The 16,939-nt window shown below is 33.8% G+C and overlaps 1 protein-coding gene across 2 annotated transcripts in view; it reads left to right on the top strand.

Moving 5' to 3' along the window:
* Positions 1-16,939, top strand: part of MOSPD2 (motile sperm domain containing 2) — a 67,395-nt gene that overhangs the window by 35,785 nt on the left and 14,671 nt on the right. For both annotated transcript variants that reach the window (XM_044666960.1, XM_044666959.1), the window contains 6 exons: positions 4,249-4,403; positions 6,825-6,885; positions 9,746-9,784; positions 13,291-13,415; positions 14,565-14,741; positions 15,768-15,880. In XM_044666960.1, coding sequence (XP_044522895.1) covers positions 4,249-4,403; positions 6,825-6,885; positions 9,746-9,784; positions 13,291-13,415; positions 14,565-14,741; positions 15,768-15,880 — 670 coding nt within the window. The remainder of the gene's footprint in view (positions 1-4,248; positions 4,404-6,824; positions 6,886-9,745; positions 9,785-13,290; positions 13,416-14,564; positions 14,742-15,767; positions 15,881-16,939) is intronic.

Raw genomic sequence — 16,939 nt, 5'->3', positions numbered from 1 at the left:
TGTTATTTCCTCATTGTTTATACTGCCTTTAATCAGGATGTAATGACCTTCCCTGTCTTTTTTAATCATATCTATTTTTACTTTGGCTTTGTCAGAAATCATAATAGCCACTCCTGCCTTCTTTTTCTCATTTGACGCCCAAAAGATTTTGCTCAAGCCCTGTACCTTAAACTTGTGTATATCCACCCACCTCATATGTGTTTCTTGTAGACAACATATGGTAGAATTTTGGTTTCTAATCCACTCTGCTATTTGCTTCCGTTTTATGAGTGAGTTCATCCCATTCACATTCAGAGTTATAATCATCAATTGTGCATTTGCTGACATTTTCGTATTCTCCCCTATTCCTACCCCTTTTTCTTATAATATTTCCTTTTAAACCAGTGGTTTGCTATTAAGACCCTATCCCTTATCCCCTCCCTTGATTAACTTCCCTTTCTACCCCCTCCCTTATTTTTCCCGGCTTTTTGTTTTTAAAGGCCTAATGAATTCCCTCCCCCTTCTTCTCCCCTCCTTTTTTTGACCTCCCCACTCCCCTGCTCCCCTTGGTTTATCCCTTCTGACTTTCTCAGTAGGGTTAGATAAGAGTTTTATGTCCCAGTGGATACTATAGCTATTCTTCCCTCTCCAGGTTGATTACACTGAAAGTAAGGTTTGATTATTTACTCTTAGTGCTCTCTTCTCCTTCTTATAATAGTATTTGTCCCCTCCCCTTCCCATGCCCTCTTTGTGTGTAATAGAATATCCTATTTTTCTTATTCACTCAAGTTTCTCTTGGTGTCCCCTACTATTCACCCCCTCTTTCCCATCCCCCATGTCGTCTTAGATTATTTAGTGTTCCACCCTCTCCCTGTGAATTATTCTTCTGATTACTATAATAGTGAATACTATAATAGTGAATAGAGTTCACTACAGAGAATTAAACATAACATTTCTCTACATAGGAATACAGATAATTAGATCTCACTGAGGTCCTTAAAAAGGCAAATTTAAAAATTATAAGTTTTTTATCTTTCCCCTCTGTTTCTTATTTACCTGTTCATGTTTCTCTCGATTTTTGTGGTTGGATATCAAACTTTCCATTTAGCCCTGGTCTTTTCTGTGCAAATACCTGGAATTCTTCAATTTTGTTGAATGCCCATACTTTCCCCTGGAAATATATAGTCAATTTTGATGGGTAGTTGATTTGTGGTTGCAGGCCCAGCTCTCTTGCCTTTCTGAATATCGTATTCCAAGCCTTGCGATCTTTTAGCGTGGAGGCTGCCAGATCCTGTGTGATCCTGATTGGTGCTCCTTGATATTTGAATTGTCTCTTTCTGGCTTCTTGTAAAATTTTTTCTTTTGCTTGGAAACTCTTGAATTTGGCAATTATATTTATGGGCGTTTTCTTATCTGGATCGAATGTCGCAGGTGTTCTATGGATCCTTTCAATGTCTATATTGTCCTCTTGTTGTAGGACTTCAGGGGAATTTTGCTGAATAATTTCTATTAGTATGGAGTCCAGGTTTCTATTAATTTCTGGTTTTTCTGGAAGACCAATTATTCTCAAATTGTCTCTTCTAGACCGGTTTTCTTGGTCTGTCACGCTCTCATTGAGATATTTCATGTTTCCTTTTATTTTTTCAGTCTTTTGACTTTGTTCTATTTGTTCTTGTTGTCTTGAGAGATCATTAGCTTCTAATTGCTCAATTCTAGCCTTTAGGGACTGGTTTTCGGCTATAATCTTTCGGTTTTCGGCTATGATCTTTTGGTTTTCCTTTTCAATCTGGTCATTTCTGATGTTCAATTTGCTTATCAGTTCATTTGATTTCTGAGCCTCACTTTCCAATTGGAAGATTCTACCTTTTAAACTGTTATTTTCTTGCCAGATCTCTTCCATTTTCCTCAAAATCTCAGTTTTGAACTCTTCCATAGCTTGTGAGGAGTTTTCCTTATTTGAGGAGGGTCCAGATGCTTGTTTGTTCTCTTCCTCTGTTTGCTTGGTTTTCTGGATTTTCTCTGTGTAAAAGTTGTTGAGTGTTAAAGACTTCTTTTTCTTGTTGTTAATCTTTCTCTTCTGAACTTCCTGAGTCTGGGTAGCCATCTTTAGCCCAGCAGCTTCTCAGCTTTATCCTCGCTCTCAGCGTCTGTCTGTGGTCTTTTGGCTCCTGAGGTCTGGTTTTTCCAAGGTCAAGCCCCCTGGTAGACCCTCTTGCTTGATCCTCTGCAGGAGGCTCCTTTACAAGTCACAGGGCACTGCTTCCACAGTCGTATATCCGTCTGCACTGGTTCCCCACTCAGGGTTTCAGAGTCTTAGCTCGTGGTTGTGTCTGCCTCCACTCGCACCTCCACATGCGCCTGCGCTCCATGTCCGCGCTCAGAGTTCGTGCTCGTTCTTTAGCTTTTTGGGGACCTAAATCTTGCTGCTCTCAGGAACAGGCCCTGGAGCTGCCAATGACTTGATGGGTGCTATAAACTTGCTCTATTTCTTTTTAGCTGGCTTTGGCGTTATAGGTGGTGTGTGTGGAGGGGATGGGGGTGGGCTGGTTGTTCAGCTCGCGATTTAGTGAGAGCTGTTTCATCTTTATAGCATGGAAATGTCCTGATTCCACATACCTTCCATGCTGCACCCTGTTGTAGGGTTCCTCCGTTCATCTGGACTTGTTTTTATGTCCCCTTGAGGAATCTTGTATGTTTCGGTCAGGAGAAGTTAAGAGCTGCTTTTTACTCTGCCTCCATCTTAACCCAGAAACCCATCTAATGACCCTTTAGAAGGAATTTATCAATTAATCACTCATAGCACTTCTCATTTATATTATATGAAGGCAACTTTGTAAAGAATAATATTGGCTCAATCCAACATTGCTTAACTTTTTAAATTTATTTATATGCCAATGTAAACTTTATCTTCTTCTCTAGTCAGTAAAATTCTCCATTAAAAAAATAAATACAAGTAAGACTTAAGTATCACATATCATTAGGATAGAAAGTGCTACTGTGCTTTTTTTTTCCCATTCCCCAGTATTCAGACTTGTGCATAAAATGATAAAATCCTAAAGTTGAAAGTTCTTAGACAGATATTTGCTTCAACATCTGCCTCAAAGACTATATCATTTCTCCTGACAACTATCTTTGTGAAAATTCTCCATTCTTTTTTTCCCTACCTCCCACCTTCAAATGGAAAACTTCCTCTCTTATCAAGCCGTGTATTGAAATGAAATCGGCTTTCCTGAAAATTCTGCCCAGAAATCATGTACTTTTTAAACTTCTCATTCTTCACCGAAGACTTTTCATCAATTCCTAACCGATATTATCATGGTCTCCTAACTATGAAAACTACCTCAACTTATTAATATTCCTTTTAAAATGAGATGTCCAGAACCAAATACAGTATTCCAAATATTGTCAAACCAGGTTATGGTACAGTAGAAAATCACATTTCTTGAAAATCACATTTCTTATTTTTGTATCAGTGGATCCCAAAAGCACATTAACTACTTTGTCAGCTACAGTCCCACTGTTGATTGACTCATTGAAGTTGCAAACCACTAACCTCCAAATCTTTTTTTTTTTAATATGAACTATATGTTACCATACTACTCTTATCCTGTACTTATACAACTGAATTTTACATTTAGAATGTAGATGTCAAATATAACTTTTATCCTTATACTATCTGGTTTTTGCATTTAGAGCTAATTTAGTTGTGACTTGTATCATCACTTAACATGTTAACTCTTCTTCCTATGATTCTGACAATCAAATTGATTCCCTATGAAAATATTTTTTCAGGACAATAAAATCTGAAAATACATGTTTTGTTATTCAATAATTTAGTGTTTGTTTTCAATCCGTTTTACAGTGTTAGAAGTTATAGCTTGATTTCAGGTAGAACATTATTTATTTGGGAGAACATAACTCAAATCACAGCTTTACTTAAGAGTGATTCCTAGTAGATGATAAGTATGTACCTATTTTTATTATAAAAATTAACCAAGCTCATTAAAACGGAATTATCTGAAGGGTTTTTTAAAATGAAGCAATTCATTAATTTCCCATAGCAGTTGAATACTTTACAGTTTTTTCTATTGTTTTACAGTGTTTTATACTATATTAGCATCATTAGAAGGGAATAATATTCTTCATCTCTAAAAATGAACTAAAAAGCAGTATGTTAAGAAAAATTAGTAAGACGTTAATCTTGACCTTTTGCATTGGAAATTTTTTGTGTTTCTACAATGTTTTTTCTACTTTTTCTTTTGGTTCAAGTCTGGTTTAGAGTGAAGTGTCACACAAAAGACAATAAAACCATTTTGGACAAAAAGAGGCTTGTAGCCTTCTGGTTAGAACGTTATGCCAAAAGAGAGAATGGAAAACCTTTAACAGTCATGTTTGACATGTCAGAAACTGGACTGAGTAATATAGTAAGTATTTTCATTGATATTATATTTTTAACTTTCTTTGATAATTGATCTGTTTCATGAGATTGAGGCATTTTTCTTCCAACAATCACCACTAATACAGTGATGTATTATTAAATATAATAATGTTTTAGTCTATAATAGCTATGATATATAGTATAGAGTCGTTTTACCTTAACTGTGATTATGACTGCAATTTATATCTATATCAATACTAATGATTTTTAACCAAGCAACATTGTAGGTAGAGACAAGATACCAAAAAAAATTATATGAAGACTTCTTTTGTAGTCAAAGGATAACATCTTCCTTTGGTGGTAACATAAATTTACTTTTCTGGAGGCAAACTTTAATGGTGCCAATTTGGCCACACTTTCCTTGACTACTTGACAGGAATTCTGCCTAAATTCTTTGGAGTTTGTTCTGCTCATGAGCTTTTCTCTAGATGCCGAGTGCTTACTTATTTAACGTATAAACCCAACAAGTCACACATTTTGTTTCTTGTTGCTTTAAGAGTTTTTAGCTTACTTTATATGCCCTAGAAGCATTTGGGATTGAGGGCATATTCCTTTTACGTTTTGTTTTTTTTTATTTTAATCTTAGTGGAATTTTAAGATAGTCTTCTTTGTACTATATTTTCCTGGCAATTGGTCATCCTAGGTTGAGCATAAGAAAGATACATTTCTAACCAAAATTAAAAGGTATAATTATAAACATTGTCATATATGCCAAATAAGGAGATGTTAAATGAATATTACTTAAACTCTATACTTTTATTGTAGTTAAAGGCATGATGCATCTGCTTATTTGTTGATTTAAATTTTTCATCTTGAAACCAGGTGCAAGAAAAATTTTATTGTTTCATTCCTAATCACTGAAAAGGAAGGAATGAGAATTTGGTTTTTTCAGCTGGCAGTATTATATTTTATTAATCATTTTCATTATTTTAAAGTTATTAGTACTATCCTGATAAAATTAATACTATGAGACCTTTTAATCCCTTTTATAGCATTTGAGAAGTACATACATGCAGGAAAATACGAAAGTTACTGATATGCTTCCCCCCCCACCCCCTTTTGATAGGACATAGATGATTGAATAAATGGAGTTAAAAAATCAGTCTTGTTTTTAAGTCCCTCATCACTTCAGGTCATTTAATCTAGGGAAATTGTAGTCTCTGGAATTTTTTCCCCAATACCAATAAATACTATTATCTTTCTATTTATAAAATATTCTGTCTAAACTCTTAAGAGTTTTAAGTATTATGTGACATTTTAATATCTATGCGATTATAGGATTCTAAGTTTCAGAGCTAGAACTGATCATTTTAATAAGTCTCTAGATAAACATAACATTTCATCATAATTAATGCCAAAGATATGGACTTATCAATCACATCAGGTCACAACCCAAGAAAATGTCATATTGACACACCTTTATTTAATCATATGCCTTTTACATTTAATGGGTTTGGGGTCTCAAAAGGTTATGTTGGGATTTTCTTTTCTATGTGTAAAGTTTATCCTGAACTTTCATGTATCACATTATTTTCATAGAGAAATAGAAACTTGAGAAATTTATGATGAATGTATTGATTCCCATGTTTTCAATCTTAGGACAAAGGCAGGATAACTAACATTTAATTGTGAAGTTTTACATTTTTACTATTGTGATAGCAAGGCAGAGAATAGTTATAAATCAAATCAAGATGATCCTTTTCTATGGACGTATCCTACTGTGATTAATTGGAATTTATTTTTCATCTAAACTCTTTATATCGTATATTCCAGTTAAAAGCAAACATAGGGAAATTGTTCTTTACAAAAACAACAGTGAAAATATGTCACTTTTACCATAGTAAAAATGGCATTATTAATTTAGGATTCATTTACTGGTAGGTTAGGTTGTGATTTTTTTTTTTTCATATTCCATAGTTAATGTCCCACTCACTGTTCTCAGTATTGCAGTTTAGGATAGGACACACATGGCATCATAGACTTTTAGGGCTTTAGTATTCCAACATTTTATTTAACAATTGAGAGAAGTCAAATGACTTTTTTGAGGGTGGCACAACCTATTCACATCCTTAAGCATGACACAGCAATAAATCTGACTTCATGTACATCATAACTAATTTATAGAGAATTTTAAAGTTGGTAGCACAATTTACATATTGTATCATAATGATTAATGTTTTATAAATGAGAAAATGGACTCTTAAGAAGTTAGGGATTGGTGGACCCACAACTAGTGTCAGGTGGGGTTTGACTGCCAACACTAACTCAGTTTCTGAAGTATTTAATGATAGCTCAGAATTATATTTTCTCATTTGTGGTCACCACACCCTTTTTTCTTATGATGGATTACATTTAAATTCTACAGTATAGAAATACTCAGTTATTAAATATATAATCTTTATTTTAGGACATGGAAATTGTTCGGTACATCATCAACTGCTTTAAGGTTTATTATCCTAAATACCTCAGTAAGTAACTGGTTTCTTTTTATAGACTTTATACACTCTAGCTATAGAAGATGTTTGGCACTTGTGGAGTGTGCCTGTAGACTTTTTATTTTTGTGATAAAAAGTATTTGTTCCTCAAGCCTGCCAGCATATTCATACATTTCAAAACAAAATAGTTCTTAATAAATTTTATCCTTTGTAAAAGTAAATCCATATTATATATACCACATACGTGCTTCACAAAATATATCAACTTGTTTATGTGTACATATATTTCCTAGTTATCTATCTTTAAATTTATCTGTTTCAAATATTCATTACTGTGCTAATTCTTTGTTTTTACATTGAAGAAAAGAGATATTTCATAAAATCTCAAAAAAATTCTTGATCAGAGGCTCTAACATCAGAAATTATGTTTTGTTTTTTTTTAACTTAACTTTTATTAATTCCTGAAAAGAAATAGAATCTTTAGCTACTTGTATATTCTTATTGTTTTTAAAAAATATATGTTATTTCAACAAGTGATTGCCAACATTTTTAAGTTAAATTTTAAAAGGAACCCTTTTTAAAAAGGAGGAATGGGAAAGGGAAAGATCGAGAAATGAAAAACTCATCTCTCCAACCAGCCAATTCTTGTACATCTGTTCTTCTGGGTACTATAGCTCAGATGCTGTGGTACAATTTACTCCCAGCTTCCCTTTGAGTATAGCTCTGGCCTTAAATACTAAATGAGAAAAAAGTTCCATATGATATTTCTGTCTTTCTGACTCATTTTTAAAATTTATATTGATTAATATAATCTCCTGGCATTGAACTCTCCTAGCAGCTTTGTTTCTAGAAAGAATGCTACTAATCTCTTCATTCTAAGCAAAAGGCCAGTTTTAACTGGTGTCCATCATAGAGATTCAGGGTTTTGACTAGCTTTCCCCTCATTTCATTTTACATACTTAATTAAGGTATGGTCTGCATCTGTAGTCATTGTGAGCTTATGTTGATTTATAGTTTGGCATTTTGTTTTCTTGATATTTTAAAATAGAAATAGTTTAGTGTTTTAAGCTTTCCAAAGGGCTTTGGAAACCTAGTGAATAATTGTACTTGCCTGCTATTTGAAATAACTAAAAGCACATTCTAGAGCAACAAACCTTTGTAAATGTGAATTTGAATGGGGGTAGCTGGGTGACTTAGTGAATTGAGAGCCAGGTCTAGAGATGGGAGGTCCCAGTTCAAATGTGGCCTCCTACCCTTGCTAGCTGTGTGACCCTGAGGCAAATCATTTCACCCCCATTGCCTAGCCCTTACCACTCTTCCAAGCCTTCAAAAACACACTATTGATTCTAAGACAAAGGTAAGGGTTTAAAAAAAAAGTGAATTTGAATGCCAGTTACTTGAATTAAATTGAAAGATTAATATAGTCTTTTTTGAAAGTTTTCTATATACTATATTTTCTTTAACAATCTAGATTCATTTTAAAGTAAGTTTTTTGTACCTATCATTTAGTTATAATTTTAAGAATAATTGTATTAAATATTTGCACTTGGGATTCTATGCTTAACAATTGGTCTTAAAATATAATTGTAAAGTCTTCCTTAATAATTAATTTAAATTTATCTTAAATCTGTAGATTACTAGCTCTTTACTTGTAATATTAGGAACTCTGCATGTTTAGGACAATGACAGTCCATTTTCATTTTATATGGTTTTAAGAGTAGAATTTTTGTCAGACATCCCTTTTGTGCTTTCTGTGTTTTTCTCATATTTATAAATGTCTTCTTGGTATTATCATCTCAGGATGACAATTTTTTGTATTTGGAATTACAGGCTTCCAAGAATTCATAAGGTTAATGTTATTTGCTTGAATATAATGATTTTTAAATAAATAGCCATCAGAGTTTAATAATACTACTAATATCAATAAATATATAATAACCAAGAGAGTGCAACTAGGTAGCTCAGTGGATTTGAGAGCCAGGCCTAAAGACGAGAAGTCCTAGGTTCAAATTTGTAGACATTTCATAGCTGTGTGACCCTGAGCCACTTAACCCCCATTTCTCTAGCTCTTACTGCTTGTCTGCCTTAGAACCAATATATAGTATTGATTCTAAGATGGAAGGTAAGGGTTTATTAAAAAAATTAAATAAAATAAAATATAACCCAGATTTAGAAATCACTTTTCAAAAAACTCAATAGTCCACAAAATTTGGAAGACCAGTGATGGGCAAACTACAGCCTGCAGGCCAGATGGGGGGGAGCTGAAATGTTCTATCTGGCAGGGGGACATTATTCCTAATCTGACAAATACAATGAGTAGGATACAATACAATGAAAGAGTTGCCTTAGAAACAGATTGACAGAAGAGCATTTCCTTTCCTTTCGCTCCCTCTTTAAAAAATTTGCCCATCACTGTGGTAGACCAATTTTCACTGCCACCTCCCACTATTCATAAGCATGCATATTTTTCTTCTCATTTTCTCTTTCTCTCCCTTGCCCCATTTATCTCTCCTCACCCCCCTTTCCTCTCCCACTTCCCTTACCTATTTACTGATTTTTAGTAGTAGGGCATTAATTTGCTAACGTACTCAATCCTTTCTTAAATTTCATCATGTTAGAAGACAGTAGCAGCAGTAATAGAAAAATATGAGGATTGATAAGAGTCGTAGGAGACAGTACTTAAGAGTCATATCACTATGACAAGTGGATCCCCCAAAGATGTTGGTGCACATATTCTAGCATTGGATATTTCAACTACGAATAGGCCATCCAGTTTTCCAGTTTTAGTTTTAGCTTCTCAACTAATTATTTTTAGGATTGATATATATAAATGGATAATCAGTTTTACTATAGAATGTTAAGTCTTATTAAGTTCATTTATTTTATCTTTCAGCAAAAATTGTGGTCTTTGATATGCCATGGATAATGAATGGTGAGTTTTTTAATACTTGGGTATTTTCTTATAGCAAAAAAACCCAAACCCCTTTACCCTCACATAGTCCATTCATGTTTTGTCCTTATCTCTTTACATGGTGGTGATAAGTTTTATGAACTAATTTTGGAATTTAATGCCTTAGAACATTGAAGGCCTGTCCTAAAGTCCCTAGATTTTAGAGGTAGCCCTGGAAGCATCTGTCTGCAAACCTCAGAGTCTAAGCAGGGAAGTTCTGACCAGAGGCCATTGGATAATGTCAGAAAAACTGGCTCAGTTATGAAGGCTATTAGGCCTCAGATGGTAAGGACACTGCTCACCTCCAAAGTTCTGTAGGGCCAGTATACTTAAAAAAAAAATTGTCAGTACGTATGCCTAAAAGATTCCTGATAGTATCACATCGTGTTTTCCAACCAATTTTAGTAGGCTTTAAAGAGATGAGGACTTAGCTATTATCTAGTCCAACCACTTTGTTTTCCTTATTGAGTGAGGCTTAAGATTTACATGACTTGCTTAAAGTCACTCAACAAGTGGTAAGTAGTAGATCTGGGACTTATCTGTGTCCTTGGACTCCAAATCTATTACTTCCTACCAGACCATGAAAAATGTTAGGATGAATTATTTTTGTATATGAAAATAAAAAATGACATTCTGTTTTGATTAACTTAGTGGGCATATTAAGCATAGGCACAAATAAATCTTTAACACCCTTCCATAAATAAATAAGTGTGCTATGCTCTGCAGAAAAAAATCATAAAAACATTTAACCATGTCACAAAAATATATTCCAAATTCTAAATTATAATTTTTGTTGCTGTGGTATTTCCTAAATTCTGTATTTCACATTTGTGCAAAAATATTCCACCCAGACTTTGGTCAGAAATATTATGGAATAGATGAGGAGCTGGTTGAATTCAACAAGCATTAATTATCTATATGCATATCACTATGCCGGGGCACAGGAATACAAAGACGAAAACAAAAAGTCTCTGCCATCAAACAAGTAACCTCAAGGAGCTTACATCTTTTTGGAGGAATAAAACATTGTCAAAGTTTAGTGGAAGAGAAAATGAGACCACAAGCAGGGAAATATCATATTTTCATCAAGGATAAATCCTCTCTTCACTTTATTCCATTGCTTTCAAAACACATAGGAACCCAGTGGATGGAGAGCCAGGCCTAGAGATGCAAGAACCTGGGTCCAAATCTGGCCTCAGACACTTCCTAGCTGTGTGATCCTGAGCAGGTCACTCCCAGTTGCCTAATCTTTACCACTCTTCTGCCTGAAACCAGTACACAGTATTGATTCTAAGACAGAAGATAAAAGTTAACAAAAAATTATAGGAAAGGATTAAGGTGGTTGCCATAACTAGTTGACCCTTGAAGGAAAACATCATTTATGAAAGGGGAAATTAAAAAGGTTTGCATTCCAAAATGAGGATCATCTTATATAAACAGAAGCCAGAGAATGGAATATTCAAGCCAGTCAATTCAGTTTACTGGGATAGAGAGTTCATGAAGAATGTATGTATGAAGTAATCCTGGAAAAAGGTTTCACATCACACCAATTAAAGAGGCAAAGGTGACAAAATAGGAAGAATCTGTATTGGAGGGACTAAGGAATGACAAGTACACTAATAGACTGTTGGTAAGTATGTGAATTGGTCTGACCATTTTGGAAAGCTTAAAAAGAAAGTGAAAAAAAATTTTCCATGCCCTTTGACCTTTTTTAGGATTTATACCAAGTTGTAGGATCTCTCAGTCAAAGATAAAATTAAAAGCATACCAGTGGGGGCAGCTGGGTAGCTCAGTGGATTGAGAGTCAGGCCTGGAGACGGGAGGTCCTAGGTTCAAATTTGACCTCAGACACTTCCCAGCTGTGTTGCCTACCCTTACCACTCTTCTGCCTTGGAGCCAATACACAGTATTGGCTCCAAGACAGAAGGTAAAGGTTTAAAAAAAAAAAAACACAAAAAACATACCAGCATGGAATGCCTGATCATCATATTCTGAGTTAAATCTTTTTACTTGCTTTCTTCAACCCAACATGCTTTAACATACATGTATGTATGCATGTGTGCGTTGCATATTTTGAAGTAAATGTAAGATATATCAAAATATATAAATTATAATACTTATATCTAATACATTATATAGTTTAAAAACCTATTTTAAAGTATAGCATTTTTAAATATTTTAAGATAGGCTAAACTAGAACTAGAATGGGTTGACAAATATATAGCTAGTGAATGCTAATGAAGTTTATCAATTACAAGGTTTAATTATATAGTTCACATGTATGCATGTTTTAAGATCCAACATATTTTTTAAGTAAGGTAGGTTGAACCAGAATAATTGAAGAAAGTGAAAGAAGATATATTATTTCAGTGTATTTAAGATATAGTTGTTAAATATTTTTGATATATCTTAAAATATATATAGACAAATTAAACTACAGTGGGTTAATGGATATACATATAGACACATATACATGTATCTTAAGTATATTTTTTATATATAACATCCATTAAAATATAAAATTCTATTTAAAGAAAAAAGCTTTGTGAACTTTAACATAAATACTATGTAAAGCTTTGTAAACTTTATTAACATGTATTCTAATAAGGTATACAAATCTCTCCTTTTATATTTCTCATTTTATAGAGAAAGATATAGACATATTTCTCATTTTTATAGATGGTCTCAGAAGATTCGTGGCACATCTCAGTGGATATGCTCAGACTGTTTTGACTAGTTAAAATCCATATTAGCTAAATGAAAGTTGAGGCTTATAGAGGAGAATTACCAAAAAACCAAATTGGTATGTGCTCCATGTTATTTTCACCCCTCCCAATTTTTTATAGGTAACTAGTTCTTTGCCCTCCCTGCTAGATGAGTTCTACAACTGTGGTTAGTAGACTTTCTGGGAGATAGGCTGAGAGTTCTTACATGAGAGGCAGTCTAGAACAGAAGTATAGGGTGGGGTCCGAAATCTTGTCTTACCATATTATTCACAGTGCTCTATGGGAGGTAGGCACTTAAATGTTGTTGCCTGATTGTGATGCTTATCCAATGAACCTAAGATACAGGCTTGATATACATGATGTAGACTTTGATAAGAAGTTAATCTATATAGGCTCTTTTCCACATGGGAAATCCTTGCCAGTGAAAATATTGTGGTTTACTTAATGCATATTAAACTATTATCCATTCCATCCTACCTTGTGATTAGTGAATTTAATCTTTTGAGACTTTGGCAGCTGGAGACTTTTCTGCAGGGTCCATCCAAAACCTTAGTCAAAATAGTAAACAATGATTATGGCAACTTGACTTTCTTAATGATAGATATTTAGAAACCATAAAGTATGGTGTAACTGTCTTAGAAAATGTTTATAAATGTATCTTTTAAGAAAAAAGTTTGACTTACGTTCTTAGACCAGCCTTTTGTGATATGTTCAATAAGTTAAATGAGAAACAATTTAATAAAATTATTGTATATTCTCTAGCTGCTTTTAAAATTGTGAAAAGCTGGCTTGGTCCAGAAGCAGTGAACATGTTGAAGTTTACTGGTAAAAATGAAGTGCAGGAGTACGTCAGCATAGAATACTTGCCCCCACACATGGGTGGAACTGTAAGTATGGTGGTTGACAAGTATAAAATATTTATAGATAAGTCTTGTATATTTCCTTAGTTGGGGGATGGGGAACACTAAAAATTCAACAATGGAAAATAGAATTATTATACAGAAGATTATAGGTACTCATAGGTATAAAGCAACAATTTCTTAAAATAAATACACAAAATGAAAAGAAATATATGGCCTGAACAAAATAAATGTAAATTTTAAGTGAAGTGATTCATTAGTTTAGTGATGAAAATGTTATCAGAGATCATTTAGTCCAACTGCCTCGTTTTACAGATAAAGGAAATTGAGGTACAGAGAGATAACTTTTGTGTAAAGTAACATAGGCCAGGATTTGATCTTCTGACTCCAGATCTAGTCCTCTTTTCTCTAACTTCACAAATCCTCCATTCTTATTATGATTTATTAACTTTATAATGGTTGGCATTGATAGGGGGTAGGGAATGTCAGTTACATGTTGTAAGTTATGTTACTATTAAGCTATATATAACTAGTTGTGCTAAAAGCATTTTTGAAATTAACATTTTATGGAACACTGTGTGTACTTACTTGGAAGTACCAGTTAAAAAACATGCAGGGACTGTTTTTAGAGCTTTTATTTTATTATCAAGTTAACATCACATACTGATTACTAGACTAAATTTGATTTACAATCAGGGCCAAGAAATGGTGAATACAAAAATTGGCATTGTTCATTTTAGATACTCTCAAAGTTCAAATGAACTTTTTGTTCACTTTTCTTGAGTCTTTAAATTAGAAACAGCAAGGTTTTTTTCTTTTTAATTTCTTATTTTCTATAGTCATTTGTCCATGTGACTATTATAACTTCAAGTTTAGAAACATAATTATAGGGGCAGCTAGGTGGCTTAGTGGACAGAGATAGGCCTGGAGATGGAAAGTCCCGAGTTCAAATTTGGCATCAGACATTCCCTAGCTTTGTGACCCTTAACAAGTTACCCCCATTTGTTTAGCCCTTACCACTCTTCTGCCTGAAACTGATCAATTGTAAAAGAGAAGGTACGGTTTAAAAAAACAATAGGAAAGTCATAACTACATTATAAGTAATTGGGGAAATCATTTCTTTTTCTTGCTAAAATCTTTAAAATAAAGACCAATATTTTATTCTTTACATTTCAGGATCCTTTCAAGTATAGCTATCCACCACTAGTAGATGATGATTTTCAAACCCCTCTGTGTGAAAATGGACCTATTACTAGTGAGGATGAAACTGAAAGTAAAGAAGATATAGAAACAGATAATAAAGAAACCGGGGAAGCAAATTCCAATGAAGAACAATTTGCTGTTCCCAGAAAGGTAATTTTAAGCATAAGATGAAATTGAGTATAAATTTGGGAAAATATGTAGATGGAAACATTTGTGTATTTTAAATGATATTACACATTAAGCTTGTACATTCACAATTTGAATCTTTTTTTTATTCCTTGCCTATTTTGTTGAAGCAGTTTAGCTATTACCATGTTGAGTATACAGTAGGGCCCCTGAGTCTGATCTATCATGGATTGTACTGAACCAAACACAAATATTTTGTACTTTAACTTAACACTTATGTTAACTGTACAATATAGTACTGTGCTCTCCCCACTCCACCTCATCTTGGTGCTCCATGGCCTCTCGCCTTCCCACCAAAACAAAAAATAAAAACAAAAAAACCTAATCTAAACTTGGAAAAAAGAAATCCTCCAAGTGAAACAGAACTGATACAAGGAGAAAAACTACAGCAATAGAAAGGCTGCTGCCATGGGGGAACACTTTGCCATTGGCCCATGTGTCTGTCTTTCAACTGTAAATGCTTGGGTACTAGTGTCTGTCCCTGACTGCCACATGTCTTTGAACCATGTACCAGTTCCCTCCCTCTTCTAGAGGCAACCTATTCCTGCCTCCTTCCTTCCCCTGAAATTCAGTGTGGACCATGGGTAACTGAAACCATGGAGAGCAAACCCATAGATATTGGGGAGGATAGGGAGGTTGCAGTACAGTTTATTTTCCCTAAACTGATTGTTCTAGGTGAGCTAACGAGGCAGTAGTACAATGTTCTAATTTAAATCAAATTTCAGGGACCATTATATGATTTAATGAGATTTTTTGAGGATATGTTATACAGTTCTTCTATCCCTACTGCCTAACTCACAGAAATAGTGAATTTTTGGTGGAGATGGCAATGATAATGTTATCATTGTGGTAAAGGTGGTAAAGGCAACTAGAAATGTTTAATTAGATAAAAGGGAGGGTCATCCTTTGCCATTATTTTCAATAGAATAAACTTTAATTGTCAATAGTTTTATTCTCATTTCTCTATAATTATTGGATTTTCATCCTCAGATTAACTCATTAGAGCAAATTCCCAAAACAGAAGAGTCTGATAAAGTGGATTCAAAGATAAAAACTTTAAAGAAATCATTAAGCATGTTCAAAGGAGCGCTATTGAACATCAGGTAAAGATTTCAAGATGTGGTTATCCTTGTTACTCTCCTACCCTGTACCCCATCCCCATACTATGTCTCTGTCTGTCTGTCTGTCTGTCTCTCTCTCTCTCTCTTTCTCTCTATCTCTATCTCTGTCTTTTACACATACACACTCTCTCTTTAAAAATGATTTTAATAGAGCTCTTGAGATATAGGATAATATGAAGATAGAAACTGACCCTTAGTTTCATTGATACAGAGAACTCTCCTGGATAAGAAAACTCCCTCCACCAATGTGGGTCATCACCTTCTTTTCAACTTAAAATCTTGGTTCCTAGTGTACCAAGAACTTAACCTGTGTAGGGTCACACAATATATATCAGACTTATGGCTTGAACACAGGTCTTCTCAGCTCCAAGGCCAATACTGTATCCATGCTATCTCTCAATTTGAAGATATACTAGTTCTGAATCAAAAGTTACTAAGAGGATTCTTTTAAAAGAAACAAAATTTTCAGTATTTTTTGAGAACTTTGATGACACCCAGAAATACATGGTACCTGAAAATCTTCAAAAGCTTAAGTTCAGATGATTGATGGAAAGTGTTTTTTAAGACTTTTTTCCCCTTTGAAAGAAATACAATTTGACCAAGTAAGCTGTAATTGAAAAATTATTATTGAGTTATTATAATTTAATGTTGTCATTAAAGGAAGGAGAGAGTGCCACTAAGTTAATTCTAAGTTGAAAACATAAACATTTTGTTATGAGTTCTTTGCAAATTATACCCAAAATTTCATTTTCCTTTTTTCGTAACACTGAGTTTCTGTCTAAATTATATTAAAAAAATTATATCCATCTCAAAACTTTAAATTTCATTTTGATCAAATCCTATTCCTAGAATTATCTTCCAAACCATTGCAATTTACTATTAGTTTTTATAAAACTGATTTTCATTATCTTACAGTTGAAATTGTCAGTTCTTTATTTAAGTCTGTTGTGGTAATTTTGTTTTTTTTAACATTTATTAATATACATTTTTAACATGGTTACCTGATTCATACTCCTCTTATCCCCTTCACCCCCCCCCCCC

Source organism: Gracilinanus agilis, chromosome 3 (genome assembly GCF_016433145.1).
Source record: "Gracilinanus agilis isolate LMUSP501 chromosome 3, AgileGrace, whole genome shotgun sequence".
NCBI classification, from domain to species: domain Eukaryota; kingdom Metazoa; phylum Chordata; class Mammalia; order Didelphimorphia; family Didelphidae; genus Gracilinanus; species Gracilinanus agilis.
The sequence above is the reverse complement of the archived record's forward strand: the minus strand, read 5'-3'. Positions and strand labels throughout refer to the sequence as shown.